This window comes from Dendronephthya gigantea, unplaced genomic scaffold (assembly GCF_004324835.1).
Source record: "Dendronephthya gigantea isolate DGI-Jeju-01 unplaced genomic scaffold, DenGig_1.0 000068F, whole genome shotgun sequence".
NCBI lineage: Eukaryota > Metazoa > Cnidaria > Anthozoa > Malacalcyonacea > Nephtheidae > Dendronephthya > Dendronephthya gigantea.
The window spans coordinates 1,273,140-1,293,744 of NW_021163078.1; the positions used below are offsets into that span (position 1 = coordinate 1,273,140).

General features: G+C 36.0%; 1 protein-coding gene and 1 pseudogene across 1 annotated transcript; both read left to right on the forward strand.

The window, feature by feature from the left end:
* The first annotated feature begins 8,514 nt into the window (after positions 1-8,514).
* LOC114531071 (glutathione S-transferase-like) lies at positions 8,515-9,117 on the forward strand. Its single transcript, XM_028552714.1, has 2 exons — positions 8,515-8,551; positions 8,747-9,117. The coding sequence occupies exons 1-2, from the start codon at positions 8,515-8,517 to the stop codon at positions 9,115-9,117; spliced, it is 408 nt and encodes a 135-aa protein (XP_028408515.1).
* A 6,989-nt stretch (positions 9,118-16,106) lies between these two features.
* Positions 16,107-17,313, forward strand: LOC114531072 (annotated as a pseudogene).
* The last annotated feature ends 3,292 nt before the right edge of the window (positions 17,314-20,605 follow it).

Consider the following 20,605-nt stretch of genomic DNA (forward strand, 5'->3'; position numbering starts at 1 on the left):
TCCAACGAAAATCGCACATTTGAAACAGCCGCCATGTTTACTTAATTAAATATTCTTGGGCGGTACACCACTGACTCAAATGAACGTGGCGCAAACATTTTGGGGGTATACCGCATGCCATATTGAATGGCAAACTAGCGATTTCGCATGCAAAAATGCCAAGCGTGTATACTAGCTAATTACAATTTTTTTAATGAAAAATAGTTAGAGACAAATTTTTTTAGCTCATCATAGAAATTTTTTTTGCTCATTATCGAATTTTTTTTTGCTTATTATCGAAACTTTTTTTAAAAAATTTCAACAAATAACTACTATTGACAAATGACTATATGCGTGGAAAATTTCACTTCGACACTTGCATATCATTGATATTTCCATCATCTTACCTGAGAAACTTGTGCGAGCTAGGACGTTTAGGAAGAAGAGTTCTTTACTGGTCAACTTTAGTAATCACAATCGCAAACTGATCTAGTTACAACGTATACATGCAGGTTGCATGTTTTAAATATACAAGATTTTGGTGCTCTATTCAAGGAAATGTCAAACGCTTCATTGGACCGATGCCAAAGCAAGTAGGATATTATCACAACCTTTAGGAATTCCAGTCAGCCAATTCGGAACAGTGCAGCTTTATATCCGTGTATAATATGAATTGAATCAGGGTGTTCCCCAAAAAAATTAACACTACAGTGTGTCCCAAAGTAGATTTCAGTAAAGGGTACTTTTTGGGACACATCGTGATCGTATAGAAAAATCTTATTCTTATCATTTTAATACCTCAGCAGCGCTATATGCTAAACCCACAGCTACTAAGGCATCAACTTCCTGAACTTTTATTATTATCATGAATTCGACATTAAAATCGATTTTTTACACCAGAGGATGAACAAGGAATTCAACTCCTAGCGGGGGCAGCAAATACTCTGAATTCACAGGCGATCGCCCATCCCACATTCATGCATGTAATTAGTTGTTGTCAACTGAAACTAAAGAGAAAAGGCTACATATAACCAGTGGTACAGTATTTTTGCCTGACTTAACGAAAACATTTTAGAAGCTTAAATATAAATAGAATTTCATTCTTTCATGTAAATTCCAAGCTTATTTAGTATAATATCAAGCGCTTAAGAGCGGTTTAACAACGAGATAATATTTATAGATTCACTTTTTTAGACACCCGGTATTAGATAGTGCATGGTGTTTTATTCTTGTCAAGCGCTTCATTGAACGGTTTAACGCCATGCAGGAGAGCTCGAACTAATCCTTGATTGGACATTCACTCATGTATGATCGCCCGTCAACTGGTCGAAAATAACGGTAAATTTAAAATTCTTGAGCTTCCTTTCCTTGCTTTAGCTTCAAAAGTATATTATGTAGTTGCTACCTGCTGACACTTACTTTTAAAATAAGGTTCGTCTCACCTACAGTTGCGTAGCCAGCCTGACGATATTGTCCCGCTATGTAAACTTCGAGTTATTATAATAATTCATTTGTTTAGAAATTTATTGTTTTCACAATCAATGAACACCAAAATATTAGCATAGCGGGACAAATTGTCAGGCTGGCTACGCTACTGTTCACCACCAACATTATGCATACAGGTTAATCTCACCTCTACAATTGGTTCAGAAGAGTCAGAAGTGTTAACTTATTTTTTTTTTTAATTAAAAATAGTGAAAGAGAAATGATTTTTTAGCTCATTTTTGAAAAAATTATCTAAATTCAACATATTACTACTGAAAGATGTTTAATATGTAAAACTTTCACTTATCCATATTTCTATCTTCTTACCTCAGGACTTGTGCGAGGTGAGACTTTTGGAAAAAAAGAGTTCCCCTTTTCTGCCCAACTTCAGTAATCACAATTGTAAACTGAACTAGTTATAACGTATACATGCAGATTGCATGTTTTTACTATACAAGATTTTGGTGCTCTATTCAAGGAAATGTCAAACGCTTCATTGGACCGATGCCAAAACACGCAGGAGATTATCACAACCTTTAAGAATTACAATTCGGAACAATGCAGCTTTATATTGTGTATGAAAATAAATTTAATCCAATTTTAAGAATATAATGACGTTTTTAAACCATTTAATGTTCTAAACGACAGTCTGTTGTCTGTGATTAAAAAATGGAATATTTTCCTACAGAATAATCATTTCATGCATCAATGATCACCGACAGCTGCCGTCACCGATCACTATTAATTGTACACCGATGAATCACGATATATGAAAAACAGGCTTAACTTACGGCTTTCATATGTCAAAATACGTCATAATTCGTTCTAATTCACATGTCGTAACTCGCTGTACTTCATGATTCGTTGTTATGCGAAATCAGTCAGACATGTGAAAACCGAATTACAACGAATTACGACTAACGCTTAATGACGAATCATCGTTTTATCACTACACTTACTAACGCTACATTACAATTAACAAAAATGATAATAAACTACATAGGTTATATAATCAGCGACTTTTAAAGAAACATTGAATCCGTAAATGTTTCTTAGAGCAATAATCCTCAGAGGGAAAACAAGGAGGAATTTCGTTTTGAACTAATCGCCATTTGTTTACATTTTTTAGCAAAGCCAATCAGAATGCCTAAATTTTTAATACTTCATGTAAAAAGAAAGATATTGCACTTTTTATCAAAATTTATGCATTCTGATTGGGTTACTGAAAATGTAAACAAACTTGCTGATTGGTCTAAAACAAAATTCCCCCCTTGTTCAGGGGAATGCACTATGTTACCACACAATGGCACCGTAGACTTCAGAGTAAATAATAGATCATTATTATTACTCCGGCGTCAGCGACGGAGTTGAAAATTCGCCCCGGTTTTTTGTTGTTTTTTTTTTTGTTTTTTTTTAAATTTATTTTTCGTCGTCGCAAGTCTGAAATGGCGGGAAACATTCTAGTATTTAAAGTGTGTATGTGACTGTATTTATCTACGTCCCAGTCTTATCTCCTAAGAGTTGTGGTGCACAGCTTTGGCTAATTTTCCGATGCGCGATTCGATTTCGCTGGCATGATACGGCAATTCCTCCAAGAGGAACAAATAAACCGTTGTTTTCATGCTGTTCGATTAAGTTCAGATTGAATTGGAGTAAGAATATATTTAATACATGTAGATTCTGGTCCTATTTTAATAATATCGCTGCTATTTCGCCGTTTAACAAGATGATGTGGTCGTGTATGGGCGCGTTGACACGTCGTAGTTTGCACAGGATTGAAGATATAATATATAAGCGCGAATTCCAAAGGCTAAGTGTGAGACAAAGCGAATGTATCATGCGGTTTGTTTACATTTTCGAACAATTGAACTTCTATACTTTTTAAAGTACGATGTGCTGCTGAATTTCGCGATCGAACTTTAGCTTCGTAAGGCATCTAAATGCGAATATGAACTGTATTGTTTATGTTCAGAAGCTCTATATTAAAGACTGGCACGTGCGCCGGAGTTAACGCCAGAACAGGCGTCTTGTTATTATTAAAAATCACATTGAAATGTTGAGATACCGATTTGTTGTTGGGTAACGATTTTTTGTCGAAACATTGCTGGCAACCTCGGGATTTATATTCATACAAACGTTGCAATGTCATTCGCTGTCAATGCTATCGACTATCGAGTAAACTCGAGTCCGTACGTACATAAGCGCATAAGCTTCAATCCGCCAATTTCAATTATTTATTCTTGCTTCCTTTATAACGGTTCTTTTTGTAAATTGCAAACATTTACTTTGTTACAACAATTCTTAATAAAAGACAACATTAAATGGGCGGTTATGAGCCGTTAACATTAGAATTTAGAAAACATTTTGTGCTAGGCCTCTCACGCGTGTTTCATCCGGTGACGTCACGGATTTTTAAAACCCGCGCAATGAGGCCTAGGAACTAGGCTGGTATTCAATGCCATCACTTAGATACTGTTGAACATTATAATGCCAGACCTGGCACACGTGTTCATACCATCACTAGTTTAGAAAGGGATAAATTCCGTCGATATAAATCCCCCTGCCAAAAACCGGCAAATTAAAATTTAGTCACTGCGTAGAAGGCTACTTTAGTACTTTTCTCGAACGTTCCTGTAAACGAAAATAAGATTCGTTGATAAAGCCAATTATACGGAGTTATACTGGAATATTCTCTTCATATAAACAAGTTTTTGGCGAACTGCTGACAGTCATAATAAAGCCGATCAGGGGCGCGGCTTTTAACCAGCACTGCATGAAAAACGCCGTATTCCAAGGTATTCACATGTGAATACGGGTGTGAATAAAACACATATTGCAAGCGTATTCCGACATGGAATATTAGTGTGAATACGGCATCGTATTCTTCAGTATTCTAAGTGTGAAACCGCGTGAATATGCCGCGTATTCTGACCAATATTCACACTTGGAATATCTCACTTCTCACTTAATCCGTGTTTCCACAAAAAAATTCATCAGCTGACATTTTTAAACTTTATTTTGAATGCTGAAAAATTGAAGTGGAATTTTATAAATAATTTGGCGCAAAAACCAAAAAGCGCGCTTTCGAGTTTAATAAACATTGAACGAGGAGATCGTGCGTTTGTGGCTGTAAGAAATCTTTTTGGCGCTTATAAATAAGGGAAGAGAGTGAAGGATGCCAAGGGCTTGGTAAAGTCTGGAAACTCTGGTCGCAGTTAAAGAGCATGCCGGCGAGTATTGTATGCTACGATTCCCACGAAGTCTGATGAAGAAAATGCGCGAAATAGAAATGAGATTGCATGGCGCGATTTCCACAGCACCTTATGTTCGCTAATACGTGTAAAATGATAACGAATATTAACCGTATTTCAAGGATTTTTTATTGTTCAAAACCGAAAACGCATATACTGTTTGTGCGTAAGGGACCTCTTCGGTGAGTGACTAAATATCGTGCAGTTGAATTCAATAGCCGGCCTATAGACTATACCCTATGACCATGTTGGGAGTAATCTCAACATTTTATTAACAAATTACCTGGTGATAAGAGGTTAATGGGTTATGCGTTCGCAGCCTGTGCGAATGTTTAGGCATTTATTGTCCCTCAAGTCTGTCCATTAAGGAAAATATCAATATGAACAAACATGCATAATCTTTAGGTTGCCATGTTAATTTGCATAGCAGTCATACACATTGCAATGGTAGGTTTATCCACAGTTAATGTGTTTTATCAAGGTTGATCAAATGCAATACTAAGATTTCAGTCAATTATTTAAATTTTATACAGTCCTTAACAGATCATGTACATGTGATGGGTTACAACATTTCACATTTTATAAAATATTATTGGAACATCAAAATTGTTCAAAAATATGCAGCAAAAACACAGCCTATCATGAACTTCTACTAAGCTGTTATGATTTTCAATCTTTCATCAGCTGATTGTTAATTTATAAGCAATGTTGTTTTAGTATATATGAAACATTGCTCCTGGAGTATGTCAGAAATTATACTTAATAGTAAATTGTTGAGCAAAGCAAGTGATGTTTTTTCACTTGGTAAGATATTAAAAACTATAGGTGAGCAGATAATGAATCAGGAACTTCTTTCACTGGGTGAAAAATCCTCTTCATCTTTAGCAAAGTTAAGGCCAACTCTTTTGGGAATTTTCTCAATCTTGCAACCCCTGATGGCTAAAAACAATTAAAACCACCTTAAAGCAATTATTGAACAAAATACATAGCAAACTTTTAAGCTATAATAGATTATTATCCGAAAGGTTAATGATAATGGTAAAAGCTGATGTTGCATGCATGGCCATTTGTTTTTATTGTTGTGCATAGAATTTATGCAGTGTAATGAAATTATAATATTCCTAGGAGAATGTATATGTACAATGTACAATGTACACACCATTCATATAATTTGGAAGCTAATCAATTAGGGTAAAAATGGAAACAAATTCTTCCATGAACTTAAAGCTGTATATACACATAGCTACTCCTAGTATGCAAACATCGAGAAGCTGTAGTAAACTCATCTACACTTTAATGGTATTCTTTAAGTATTGTGATTATAATTTATGTACGGAAAAGTAATTGCAAACAAATCAGTAAACAGTCTCAGTTATAAATTATGATGAGGGCAATGTTAAAAGGCTTCACTTAAAAACACAGTCTAGCATGAACTTCTAAGCTGTTAAGATTCTGTCTTTGGGCAGCTGGTTGTTAAGATTCCTATCTTTTGGCAACCAGTTCAATAGCTATTCTGTGGTAAATATTAGTGTAAATATAATTCATATATGCTAAAAGGAAAAATATAGGCCATTATTTTGTTAAAAAATATGTATTATATATAACTAAAAAACACAGTCTGGCTTTGATTTCTAAGCTGTTAAGATTTCTGTCTTTGGGCAGCTGATTGTTAAGATTTCAATCTTTTGGCAATCAATCATTAGCTATTCTGTGACAATTATATAACAATATATATCTATAATATATAAATTTTGCCTAAATATAAAAATCCCTCATGAAATGCACCAATGCACCTCATTTCAATGCATCTTGAAACGTCTATCTAAGGGTTATGTTATGTTAAAGTTATGATTACAGCAGCTTTCTGAATATTTGTGGTAGGTAAGAAAGTAATGTCCCTTTTCAGTATTGGCAAACTTTTTAAATTTTGTTTGTATTGAGTATGGCTTTGAAATGGCAAACATTTGTACCTACTATAATTAGTGTGTGATGGAGGTAGGATTGATGAAAACCAATTAAACCATCATACAATTTATTTATCTACAAGCAGGTACAGTTAGCTGTGTACAAATTAGCTACAATAAACACAATCGTAATCTATTTATATTAATAAAAACAAAAAAAGTGATGAGCCCAGCCGTAAAAGCGTTGGCCTCGCACTATTGTTGTTGTGTTGTGTTGTTTCAGGACTATAGTATGACATAACTCTTGTTATTATTAAATAACTTACCTGATTTTAGCGCCGCCACAAGAATTATTTTGGGGCATCGCGAACATCTTTAACAATTCAAAGTTGAACAGCTTGAACTTCTGTTGAAACCACGCATTTATATATAAGCGCCCTGGTTGAAACCAATTGACATTTGTGCCATGTTATCGTTTTGTAAACAAAGGGAACTGGACAACTTTTGCGAGGAATCATATAAAGACATTTATTTGTTATTGTTACCTCCGAATTTCGCCATTTATTCGCAATTTCGCCGCAATTCCTTGGCGCAAAAATTGTCACTAACATGTCGAAGAGGAAATTTCCCAAAGGAAATTTCCTACGATTTCCCAACACTGAACTGTATATATTACGGATGCTTTTGACGATACAGAATCATCAACTTTCTACCCATGTGTTTACGTATCCAAGCAAAAATAAAAGTATTTTTTTATATATAACTTCTTTTACACAGGTAATTAAAGAAATTGATGGATATTTCTCTTTTTATACAGCTTTTTTACGACTTACGAGGCTACTCAGCGCTCATCGACTGAGGATATACGATACTCGACATCCCTGCGGCAGCAAAAAAATTAGTCAAATAAAAACCATCGTGCGTTTGGTAACATTTATTGTCTTTATTGTCTGTCGCCTAAACAAATCAAGTGCAATTTCAATTTGTGACCGTGATGAGAAGAAATGCTGGATAACAGTTGACACCGGCATTGAACTGAAACAACCTTTGCCTATTCCGTGGTATATAAACGCATTTCCTGCAATATTTACACAATATAACTCGTTGATTATCCCGTATTCATGCGTACAATCACATTTTCTATGCCGAAGTGTGAATACTAGGTCTTGAAAAATATTCACAGAGTATTCGAAGGTATTCTAGGTCAGAATACGCGGTGTGTTTTATTCACAGGTATTCACATCGGAATACCCCCAATATTCCGAGGATATTCACAGTGAATATCTGTGAATACGTGTGAATATGGACCATATTCGAACTCATATTCGCACGTATTCACCTGTGAATACGCGGTTTTTCATGCAGTGAGTGCAAGGGCACTTTGGCGAGGCTTTGACCTGATGATCTGGGTCACCTGTTTGGTAGATTTCCGTGTCAAAGCCTCATCCTCATCTAGGCAAGTAACGACTAAATGCAAACTATATTGGCTTTACACTGCAGAAGTCTAAGAAAAAAAGCTCATAGGCTAGGCTAATATATGTTTGTTATGTAAACGTTGCTCATTATAGCTTTATCTGTAAACGACGACATATGAGCCGGCTTAGAATCTGTGTGTGGTTACTTCCAAATAGTCGTTATTTAATATGCCAATATTTTGAATATATACCAATGTTTTTAATATACCAATGTTGCCTCCTCAGCTCTGGATGTTTCCGTCCAAATTTGCGTGATGCACGAGTGGTTCAACAGATTTCATTAAAATATATATGTATAATATGTGAATACTGATACTGATTTTATATTTCGCGAGAGCTTGAGTTATGCTGTATGTGTGACCCAATAGATCCAATGAGGTTTTTTACCCTCGTAATATTACTAAATAAATTGAATTGCACATGGTACTTGCGACCAAGCGCAAAGCCAACTCTTACAGTAAAAAATGAACTCATGCGAATTACCATGTCTTGATTTTGAATTGACTATCAATGGAATTTGATAAAGTCTCATGAAATCCAAGAATTCAGGACGAATTTTCAAGGAAAGCTCAAAAAGATTTCAATGACTTTGAATGTTAAAGATTTTCACCCCGAGTATAGATAATTAACAGTTCTTATCGTTTACGTGTAGGTTTACGGGCGTGGCACGCTATCGATACGAACGCAGGTCATCTCGAACAGAAAGAAGAAACGCAGCCTTTTATTGAATATTACAAGAACAAGCGGCTTCCAAAGTTTCTGGATTTTTTCGAGACTCTCTTGAAAGAAAATCACAAGAAAACTGGAAAGCTCGTGTTTGTTGGCGACCAGTTGTCATGGGTTGACATTTGCGCATTCCATGTTATTGATGGGAACCTCCTCGAGTGTCCAGAGGTGCTGGACCGAGAGCCCACGGAATACCTAAAGAAGTTTCACAGTGCCATAGGAGAAAGACCAAATATCAAGGCGAGGCTCGACTCCGACAAACGACCCAAATACACTCATACTGGACCCATTGTGTAGAAAATATAATTGATGTCTTCACATGGCTGGATTTTCATTTCATTCTTAAATCATGACGGATGATGAACTCGAGTCGTCTTTTTAAAGGGATATGGCAATAAAAATTATTTCTTTATTGTGGAAAAGAAATTTACCCTTCTTATAGAGCCTTTTCACAAAACTTGTTTATCTACCTTACTTCTCAAGATATTGGCTATCAAAAAAATCGACTATCGAGATATATCCGCCGTTTTGTTTTATAATGAGATCTTAGGTGACGTCAAAAGCAGGTTAACGCTTAAAAAATAACAATTACATGTTTACGCTTTAGTTTAGAACTCTTACAATTCAAACGTTATAATTTGAGATACGTGCGATTGTAATACCATGGAGCTTCACTGCGCTGGATTGATAACGCATATCACGGCAAGCAAGAACATGCAAATCCCAATGGAGGAATGCGGATAGAAGATATTTTCATTAAAAATATCTTGAGAAGTAATAAAGTTAACAAAAATCCGTAAAGGAATTTTGTACATAATTATCATGACGAAAAGAGACAAAGATAATTTTTATTGCCGTATTCCTTTAATGTAATTTATCCTGATGTAAAGAGTGATGTAGCTTATGTCTAAAAATCAATGTGATTCATATTAAAAGCACTTTTGACTTTTCCTTTTTCGGTTGTGATAAGTATTAAAGTAGAAAATACAACTGAGAATAACAAAGCAACTGATGTTTGTCGTTTGAAAGGAGGAAAATTTTCGACGACCTCTTCTCGAATTCTCCGAAAGGAAGCACAATTGATTGAATAGATGTTTGGAGGTGTCTAAAAAATGGTACCGCGCCGTTGAAATTTACCTCTTGTTTCCAATTTGAATGACTGATTACATGCTAAGCTAAGTATGGCAAACAAGTAAGCTGCGCGGCATTCAAAATTACAACGAAAGGTCAGTTTAAAATACGGTGCTTTTGGGACCGCTGGCCTGGGAAAACTCATTAACTTTTGTTTCTACTGCCCGGCAATCAGAGGTAGGAACTTGCTGAGGCCTGTGTTATTTCTATAGGCCTTGGTTGCATCGTATGCTATTTAAACAATAGACAATAAGATGATAAATCTCATTATCTCATGATCCATTGTTTGAATTGCATTCCACGCGACCAAAATGCGACGTTTAACCTAATATTTGGCTAATGATTCAGTAATTTACCAACCCTGAAAGTTGAAGCGATCACGAAGTGTTCGCGTTGCTGATCAAAAATATATGTAAGATTGAAGTCTTATAGCCAGAAGATGTAAAAAAGACATGCAGTTATTCTTCATACGACAATGATATCTGACAACAAGGTATACTATATCAGATTTCGGTGTAAATTAGTTACTTACTTAAGCGGACGTGTACTGAATTTGTTGAAAGGCACATGTAGAGATTAATATTTAGGCAACGTTCATACGGAACCGGACGAATTTAGGACTAGATTTTGACCGGTTCTTCTTGTTCACACGAGAAAACCGGGCGAATTCGAGCACAATACCAAATTCGTTCGAGTCCGTGTGGACGTAGCTTTTACACTATAGCCATACTGCGATTGCTAGCTCACATTGGATTGATTTTGGTCGCTTTTTATATAGTCAAATCTTTAATATTCCTAATAAATTTTGGTCTCATGTTTTCTGGTTTCTCTTATTTCGCATTTTCTATTATTTTAGGTACAAATTCCTGGGGAAGAAGCGCAGTATATATGTTGAAAGAGTTCTGGCCACGTGCAAGGTTTCTTATGTTCAAAAATTTTACTTTATATATATAGCCAATACACTGAGAGTGTTTGTTATACATTTGTTCCGGTTGCGGATGTTTGCTATGTATTTGATGTATTCAGCGAGTCCAGTTACCGCGATTTAACGAAGCGTAAAATGTTGTCAGTAAAATATTATACAGGGTGTTATAAATAAACCCTGCAACACTTAACATTCATAGGAAGTTAACTAACTCTTTTTTCTTGTTATGTAAACATGATAAACCCGAAAAATAATGCTGAGAAGTTAGATAAGATAAAGATAAGATAGATATTAGATAAAGTCTAATTGCAAGCTGGGAAGCTTGGAAAAACGTTTGGGAGATTGAAATTAATACCTGGCCAAGTCTTAGATATTTCTTGCCGAATAGCTTTAAACATTTCGGTAGGGGAATTAGCTAGGTTAACCTTTGCGTTTAAAGGGTTATTGCGTCCCCAGAAGCCAAATTTACCTCCAAACGTACCATCAGTATGAATACAACAGGCAGCTGTCCACATGATTTCTGGAAAAGAAATTCTGTAATTTCCCGCTCGTATTGTCGCTTCGCCTTGGTAACTGCCGAAACCAGCCGAACCAAAGAACTTTGGCTTTCCGAGAAAACTCGATGGAATTACGCCAACCACGACATACACTTTTGCATCCACCTTTTTTGATGCTGCATTTTTTTGCCACTTTTTCGCCTGTTTTATCAATTTATCCTCAGCAAACCGCCACTGGTTAGAATTGAAGGAGCCTTCTTGAGGTACGGAATTTGTGTAAAAAAATGTGGCATCAATGTCAAACTGTGTTCCGTGGGTTTGCCCGTACCTAGCGGCGATCAGGTGACCTTTGTGGATAGTTATCTTGGGTGGCGTGCGACTGCAACGTCCCGTACCATCCCAATTCCAAAGCGCTCCTCTCTCATCTTCATAACAGTAAATATGATTGCGTGAGCATTGGTAATCACGATTTGCTGCCATGCTCTCTGGGGACTTTGAAAGAGTTCCATCCATTGTTGTTCTCCAAGTGTCCTTGCGTTTTATATTTTGTTTACCTGTAAAAAATTAATACGTTTTTACCGTTGACCTTCTCCTCACGGGTACTGCATGGATTTTGATCGCTGGACTTTCATTAAAAAGGAAGAGGTCGCCAAAGGTCAACGAAAAGGGCGTGGGCTTCCTCGCCCTGATTTTGAAGCTACTTTTTGTGTTATTAGTTTTTGGCGAGAAGTAATGGACCTAACTCTGCCCGGAGATTAGTCATAACCGACTATAATAACTATGGGCATACCTCCCTTAAAATAAGCGCCGTTGATCACTGTGGCAGCATACAATGCTGATCGTGCATTGCAGTCGTACAGAACAGCGACGGTTCCTCCTTCGCATATTGTTCCAACTCTTGCGTTTGGCCCAAGTGCTAAACTCTCAAGGCCTTCTGGTGCAATCCCATTTAGATTTTGCAGGTTGTTCTGTTTCAGGCGTGGATTACATCCACCAGCGAAATTACACGCGCACTTCAACGTAAACCCATCAGTTGGACAAGCTAAGTATAAATAATATAAAACATTTAGGTTTGCCGATCAAGGGTTTGAGCTATGGAACATAAGGTTTCACTCTTTTTTCAAGACTTTTACTTTTCTTTATTGTCCTTACTGTTAAATGAAAATAATATTATTGTAATTGTGTATTGTGATATCAGAATAATACACGCCGTTCCGGCGTTAACTCCGGCATGCTGCGCACGTGCCAGTCTTCGATATAAAGCTTCTGAACATAAACAATACAGTTCATACTCATTTAGATGCCTTTCCAACCTAAATGTTGTTCGATCGCGAAATTCAGAAGCACATCGTACTTTAAAAAGTATAGAAGTTCAATTGTTCAAAAATGTAAATAAACCGCATGATACGTTCACTTTGTCTTACACTTTGCCTTTGGAATTCGCGCTTATATAGTTATAAAATCTTCAATCCAATCCTGTGCAAACTGCGACGTGTCAACGCGCCCATCACGACCATATCTTGTTAAACGGCGAGATAGCAGCGATATTATTAAAATAGGACCAAATAGAAGATAAATTTGAGGAGAAAAAGTGTAAAGGAGTTAAGAATTAAGTGTGTTGTAAAGAATGAGATAAAATTCAATGACTATCTAGAATGTTTAAACTCTGTTTAAAGTAGGAAACATACGGTGTACACGGAAAATGTTAATAAAGTTGCGCTGTCGGCTAACGACGATAAGAGGGTGGTTATGGAAGATGGAATTAGTACATTGGCGATCGGACATTGGAGAATTTAAGTTTAATTTCAAAATATTGAAGATAAACTTTAACCAATCATCTTCGGGGGATGTTTCCTCCACGTCGCCAAGGTATTTTAGGCCGAGGACTTTGAACTGATTGAAGCACAGGCTTTCTCCCTTTCCTCCCGAGTAAGTTCCTGTGATAGAAAACTTGATCTTAACCTTTTTTTTCCCTTTGTCGAGAAAATCCTTTTTTGTTTTTCTGACAAGTTTTTAGAACTTAGGTAAACGACGTCATTGTAGAACGGATCCTTCGCATTTGTTTCATTTTGAACATCGTTGATCTCAGATCTGAGATCATTAAGAATTATGGGGATTTTGTTCTAGTCTTCTTATACTTCTTATCATATTCCACCCCCAAAGTCACAACATCTTCGATGTCGAAAGTTTTTGGTTCTGAAAATTCCGTAAACTTCTTATTTATTATATGTATTTTTTCTTAAATACTCTTTGGGTCAGTTTGGGAAAATGGAAATAATAATTGGAAATAATTGAAAGAAATTGAGAAAAAAGTCAAAGTAGCGGAGAAACCCCCCTTTCTACTGCTAAGATTTGGTGTTTCAGCATTACTTCAAAGAGCAGATAATAATGCTCTTGGTATGAAGGCAGAAAAGGTAAAATATTTTGAAAGTCTATTGGTAATACAAACAATAATACTTCCCATCTCAACTTTAAGGGGCTTCACCTGAATAACCACGGTAATATCTTACTTCAACAAAATATGAGTGAATTTGCTAACAACATATTTTGACTAAACATGTTGCATGAAACGTATGCAGTTGTTGATGATCTGCACAATGCTATTAATCAATCCATGTCATTCTTTCTTCCACAAAATGAGAGGACTTAAGCTTGCTTCACTTAATGTGGGAAGCTTAAAAAATCGCATTGATTAAGTGAGGATTTTACTTTCTGATAATTCAATTAATATCTTTGCAATAAATGAGACAAGGCTTTATCCAAAAATCAGCGACAATGAAATGCATGTACATGGTTATGAAATCAGTGTACGGCGTGATAGAAACGTTAATGGTAGATTAGGTGGTGGCGTGTGGTTTTATGTTCGTGGTATAATTCGACGCGTCATGACTTATCTATTGCTGACTTCAGAATTTATGCATTGAAATTCGTAAACCCAGATCTAAGCCTTTTCGTGTTGTAACCTGGTACAGGTTCTCTTTTATCAAAATCAAGTAAATCTAAGGCAATAGGCTTGGATAAAATTTCAACTAAATTTTTGCGGTTATGTCCAGATTTGTTTTCCGAATCTCTTATTTTTGCATAATTCTTAATTGCTCTAACAACACGGGTATTTTTCCCGATGAATCAGTGGAAATACTCTAAAGTTGTACCACTGCATAAGCAAGGAGAAATCATTACCGTCCCATTTCAATTCTTGATTCAAAATTGGACTTTTTTCCCGTTTACCCCGCTCTCGAGTAACTTTTTACACGCAAGAATGATTGCATGCATGAGTGATAGTTCGAATAACGTAATTACCAGAACTCTTTGTTAAATAAAACAATGAAACGAGAGTATTCATTTTTAGTTATGTTTATAAAGTACGTCATTCAAATTATCACTCATGCATGTAATTCTTGCTTGAAAAAGGTTACGCGAGAGCGGAGTAAACGGGAAAAAAGTCCAATTTTGAAACGTTTTGCCGCGGACCTAATGTTTATCAAATTTTCTGAAATTGCGATACATTGCACAAAAGGGTCCAAACTTTCACCTCTTTAAATGAACTTGGATTTTCAACCTCTCATTTTCTTTGCACAACCGGTTAAAAATGAGGCTTTTACAAACCGTTCTCCCGCTTTTCGAGGTTAATTTTTCTGCTAGTTTTTACTGTTAGATAAGCCAGAAGATGCTAAAATACTTATATCTTGATAAAGAGATATCTTGATAAAGAGATATCTTGATAAAATTATAGTTTTCTGGACATTTTAAAATCTTCTGCTTTGCTTTTATACTTTAGCGTGAAACATGCACCGTATAGCGACGGCCTTTAGTTTAAAATTAAAGAATTATAATACTGTTTACCTCTCAACTTCCGCAGCCAAGCCTGCCGCCGGGCATTTATCGCGGCCTTCAACCTGGCCCTCCACTGTTCCATCCTCCACTGCCAGATTTTCTGCTGCAAGTTCCTCCGCAGCTTGGTCTTCCCCAGCTTGGTATTCGCCTTGGTGATCTTTCGCATCCTCCACGGTGTAGTCGGAAGCCGAGGTTCAAGGTTTCCCCCCTTTCCACGCAATTCTACTGCGCCAGGACGTTCACTAAAAGTGGCAATTCCGACAATAATTGTTGCTGCAATCAAGGTTATTAGAACGGAGATCTTCATGGCTCTGTAAAACAAAATGTGCGTGAAATTATATAAGTGATACGTTGACAAAGGACATAACTGCTTAAAATTAGTTAATTGTTGTCAATAGCTAGTGATACGGTTTCTCACAAATGAAAAGTTAAAAACAAAGTGAATTGTTTTTGAGTTAGCATGAAAAATAATTTCAAGAGTGATTATTGAAAATGTTTATATACGCCTGATTGGGTCAAGTCAGCTCCGTCAGAGTTTGTTAGAAAAATAAGTAATTTCAAAGAATATATATACTGTATATACCGACAACTTTATTTTAATCATGATTTTCCTGTAACATTATTTTTATATCTTATTAGTTTAACACAACACGATTCACGATTAACTCGTTACTTCGCAAAACTTCCACCTATCCCGCATCAAATTGTGGAAGATGTGACTTTTCGGAGTTTCGGGTTTCATTCATTAATTGCAAATCGTGCATGAACGGAAATAGCTGGGTTGTGAATGTCACTCCACGTGTACGCTTTAAAAGTGCCTCATAAAGTTTTGAAATTATCAAAGTTTAAGGTATTTTGAAAAACTTTGCAATACACTTTGTTATTGAAAAAGTTTCTACATGGATTTATTAGCTTTTAAAGGTATCGCGGACATGACGTCAATCGGGAATTTCGTGTACTTAAACAATAGAAAACTAATTTGCAATTTTTTGGGCAATGTTTTGAGGGTGTATAAAATAAACTGCAAATACCATAAATTGTATGTACGAGATCATACAATAGAGTTTTTATTGGCTGTGCAACTAATTACGCTTCTGGGATTTGAAAATACGTTTCCCAGGGTTATCGAAAGCCAGTGGCGTAGCCAGCCTGACAATTTGGTCATGCTATGCAAATTTCAAGTCATTAGAATTATTAAATTCTTTAGAAATTAATTGTTTCTACAGTCATTGAAGTTCTAATGTATGATCTCGTGCACATACGTATTTACAAATTATGGTATTTGCAGGGGTTTTTTATTTCGTTTTGCAAGACTTCAGTTAAAACTTTTTAGAAGCTCAAATATAGCCGAAATAGAATTCGTTACCGAATTATACGTCGAATTTATGTCGCAGAAAAGTAAAAATATCTTTTAAAAAGATCAGTTTTCCTTATCACTGCATGTTACAAAAGAATTCTTTTGCAACGAAAGAGAAGATATTTAAGGTGGAATTTATTACTTCTTTATCTTAAGAAAAGGGCGTTACTCATACGCACATGTTATTTGATGTTACTCCTTCTAACACGAAGCGTGAACTAATTTGCTAGAAAACCTCGAATTCGCACTTGCCGTCGTTTGTCAAGGAACGCTGGATGGTGGGAAAATGTCTGGGAGACCTACTCCTGTAGTAGGTTTAAACTGACCTTTAGAGTATCCAGGGAGACATTTGATTTTATTCTCAGACGAATAAGGCCCGAACTGGAGCGACAAGTTGTGGCGAACAGCCAATATCTCCTGAATGTCGTTTGGCAATATGTTTATATCGTTTAGGGAGGGGTGATTATCCTTATACAATTGCAGAAATGACTGGCTATGGTGTAAGTACCATACGACAGGTTGTCATTGATGTATGTGAAGCGATAATCAAAATACTGTGGATGGAATCTGTTACCAGCCACTTTCCAAAACAGAACAACAATTTAGACAATGACCAGTTGTGGCAATTTCCTTGCTGCTGGGCAGCTGTGGATGGGTGCCACATCCCCATCAGCTGCCCTCCTGGAGGGGAACGAGCTAAAAAGGAATACCACAACTTCAAAAACTTTTATTCTATTGTGCTGATGATTGTACACATCCGCGTTTTTTTGCTTTTTAACGTTTGTGAAAATCAATTTCCTCGAGAAATTTTCATCATTGACTATTATGTCGATCATGTCGTCTACATGCGATTCTTTCCAAAGAGCCTTTCTACCAACTCCTTTAACTTTCTTTTCCCCTCGTTTCTTTCCTGGATTCTTTTCCAAAGGATCTGTCAGTTCAAGGTTATCGCTACTGCTACTGTTTTCAGAAACTGAATTCTTCGATTGACTCAGTGCGAAGTTTCTTGCGTTGCGCCTCTTCATGTTCAGAAAGAACTTCCTCTGCACAAGTTAAACAATATCCAACACTTTTCTGAGGAATCCATCCGGTTGTTGATTCTTCTAACTCGGCCAAACTACACTCAGCTCGATTGCAAACAAACGAAGAACACGTTATACAAGTATATTTCGTTGATGTTTTACAATGAACACAAGGTTCCTCCATTTTGTCTGTTCTGTACAAAAATCGCGGCGCGAATTATTTCGCGCAATAAATATCCAACATCCTCATTGGTTCAATATATTTTAACATAATTTACCTAATTATTTATTAGCTTCGTCTGAATTATATTCGTCGATTATTCGTCGTTTAATTTGAAGACGAATTTTCGTCGCATTATCCGTCCAAGCTGGACGAATAATGCGAGTTAGACGAATTTAATTCAAACTGTCGAATTCAATCAAGTTAAACGACGCATTTCATGTGAAATGCAATTCATATGAAAATTTGGAAATTCAAATTTGGATCCAAAAAGTTTTCATTTCCAACCAAACATTATTCAATTTCAATAGCAATGTAGATATTAAACGGTAGATAGCAACGCGCAAAGCTCCACTTCGTAGGTTTATGAATAAGACCAAATCAACAAATTTAACTGTTTACAAACTAACCTTGTCAGTCCTTGTGATCGTTTCATCGTTTGTATAATTATATATGTATTATATATTCCTTCCCCCACAAAAGAATGCAGTTTATGTTCCATATAACAAAAAAAATTAAGCGTACTTGAATTAGTGGAAATGCTAAGTTTGGCTGCGAAATTTGGTAAAATACGGAAAATATAGCCATGCCAAATTAGCATATTTTGTATTACGCGCGGAAATTGTAACTAATTTAGTTACAAACTTCCGGCCGTAAGATTCCGTCTTTTCTCATTCCTGGTTTTACAGATTCCGGCTTTTCTCATTCCTTGTTTTACAGATTCCGGCTTTTCTCATTCCTGGTTTTACAGATTCCGGCTTTTCCCATTCCTGGTTTTACAGATTCCGGCTTTTCTCATTCCTTGTTTTACAGATTCCGGCTTTTCTCATTCCTGGTTTTACAGATTCCGGCTTTTCCCATTCCTGGTTTTACAGATTCCGGCTTTTCTCATTCCTTGTTTTACAGATTCCGGCTTTTCTCATTCCTTGTTTTACAGATTCCGGCTTTTCTCATTCCTTGTTTTACAGATTCCGGCTTTTCTCATTCCTGGTTTTACAGATTCCGGCTTTTCTCATTCCTTGTTTTACAGATTCCGGCTTTTCTCATTCCTTGTTTTACAGATTCCGGCTTTTCTCATTCCTGGTTTTACAGATTCCGGCTTTTCCCATTCCTGGTCTTACCGTTCCCCGTTCCGTTCCTCATTCCTTTCCCCGATTCCCCGTTCCTTGTTTTACAGATAGCCATTAAATTCGTCTGAATTATATTCGACAGAAACGCGTCGTTTAGCGCCTGCCTCATTTAATCATACCACGCGCATTAAAAGGGTTAAACAACGAGAAACAATATGTGGATACCCATTATTAGATTTTGGTGTTATACTCTTCAATTAAGCGCTACATTGAACGGTTAATTAACGGCGGATATCTATTTCATTTTTAATTTCATTTTATCTAAATTTATTTAACTACGGTGGGCTATCAATATACATTGTTTTTCATAGAGCCATAGGCATACATGAGTTGTATTTACAACTAAATATAAGAAATTAATTATTATTTTTGATTTTCTGATTTCAAACCTTTTTTCCTTTGCAACTAAAGCTCCTTATCATTTATATAGCATTAGTATTAGGTTTAGAATATCTCAGAAGTTAACAATTACTTCTTAAATTATAATTTTCATTGTTACATTTTTCAAATATAGAATAGAAACTATTTCAAGACTTCTTCATTCAACAATTTTATTCATATATTTTGTTAGTTTAAATTCAGTCTCGTCTATTTTCTAAGGTTTTCCACCCTAACTTCTCGAGCACTTGTTTTGACCGCGAATATCAAAACTATCATGCATCCACTCATGATCGCTCGCCAACAGGTCGAGAAACATAAAATAACAACATTTTATTCCAATAGGTTAATCACATCTATACAATAAGTTTTAGCTCATTATCGAAATTTTTTGCTCATTATCGAAATTTTTTTTTAAAAATTCAACATATAATTACTATTGACAAATGAATATGCGCGGAAAATGCAAAACTTTCACTTCGACACTTTCGTATCATTCATATTTCCATCATCTTACCTGAGAGACTTGTGCGAGATACGACTTTTAGGAAGAAGAGTTTTCTGGTCAACTTCAGTAATCAAAATCGCAAACTGAACTATATAGTTACAACACGTATACATACAGGTTGCATGTTTTAGAATACAAGATTTTGGTGCTCTATTCAAGGAAATGTCAAACGCTTCATTGGACCGATGCCAAAGCACGCAGGATATTATCACAACCATTAAGAATTCCAGTCAGCCAATTCGGAACAGTGCAGCTTTAATCCGTGTATAAATGAATTGAATCAGGGTGTTCCCCAAAAAATTAACACTACAGTGTGTCCCAAAGTAGATTTAAGTAGAGGGTACTTTTTGGGATACATCTAGCGGGGCAGCAAATAGTCTGAATTCACAGGCGATCGCTCATCGGCTCAGCTTAAACATTCATGTAATTAGTTGTTGTCAACAGCAACCAAAGATAAAAGGCTACATATAACCAGTGATACAGTATTTTTGCCTGACTTAACGAAAACATTTTAGAAGCTTAAATATAAATAGAATTTCATTCTTTCATGTAAATTCCAAGCTTATTTAGTATAAAATCAAGCGCTTAAGAGCGGCTTAACAACGAGATAATATTTATATATTCACTTTTTTAGACACCCGGTATTAGATAGTGCATGGTGTTTTATTCTTGTCAAGCGCTTCATTGAACGGTTTAACGCCATGCAGGAGAGCTCGAACTAATCCTTGATTGGACATTCACTCATGTATGATCGCCCGTCAACTGGTCGAAAATAACGGTAAA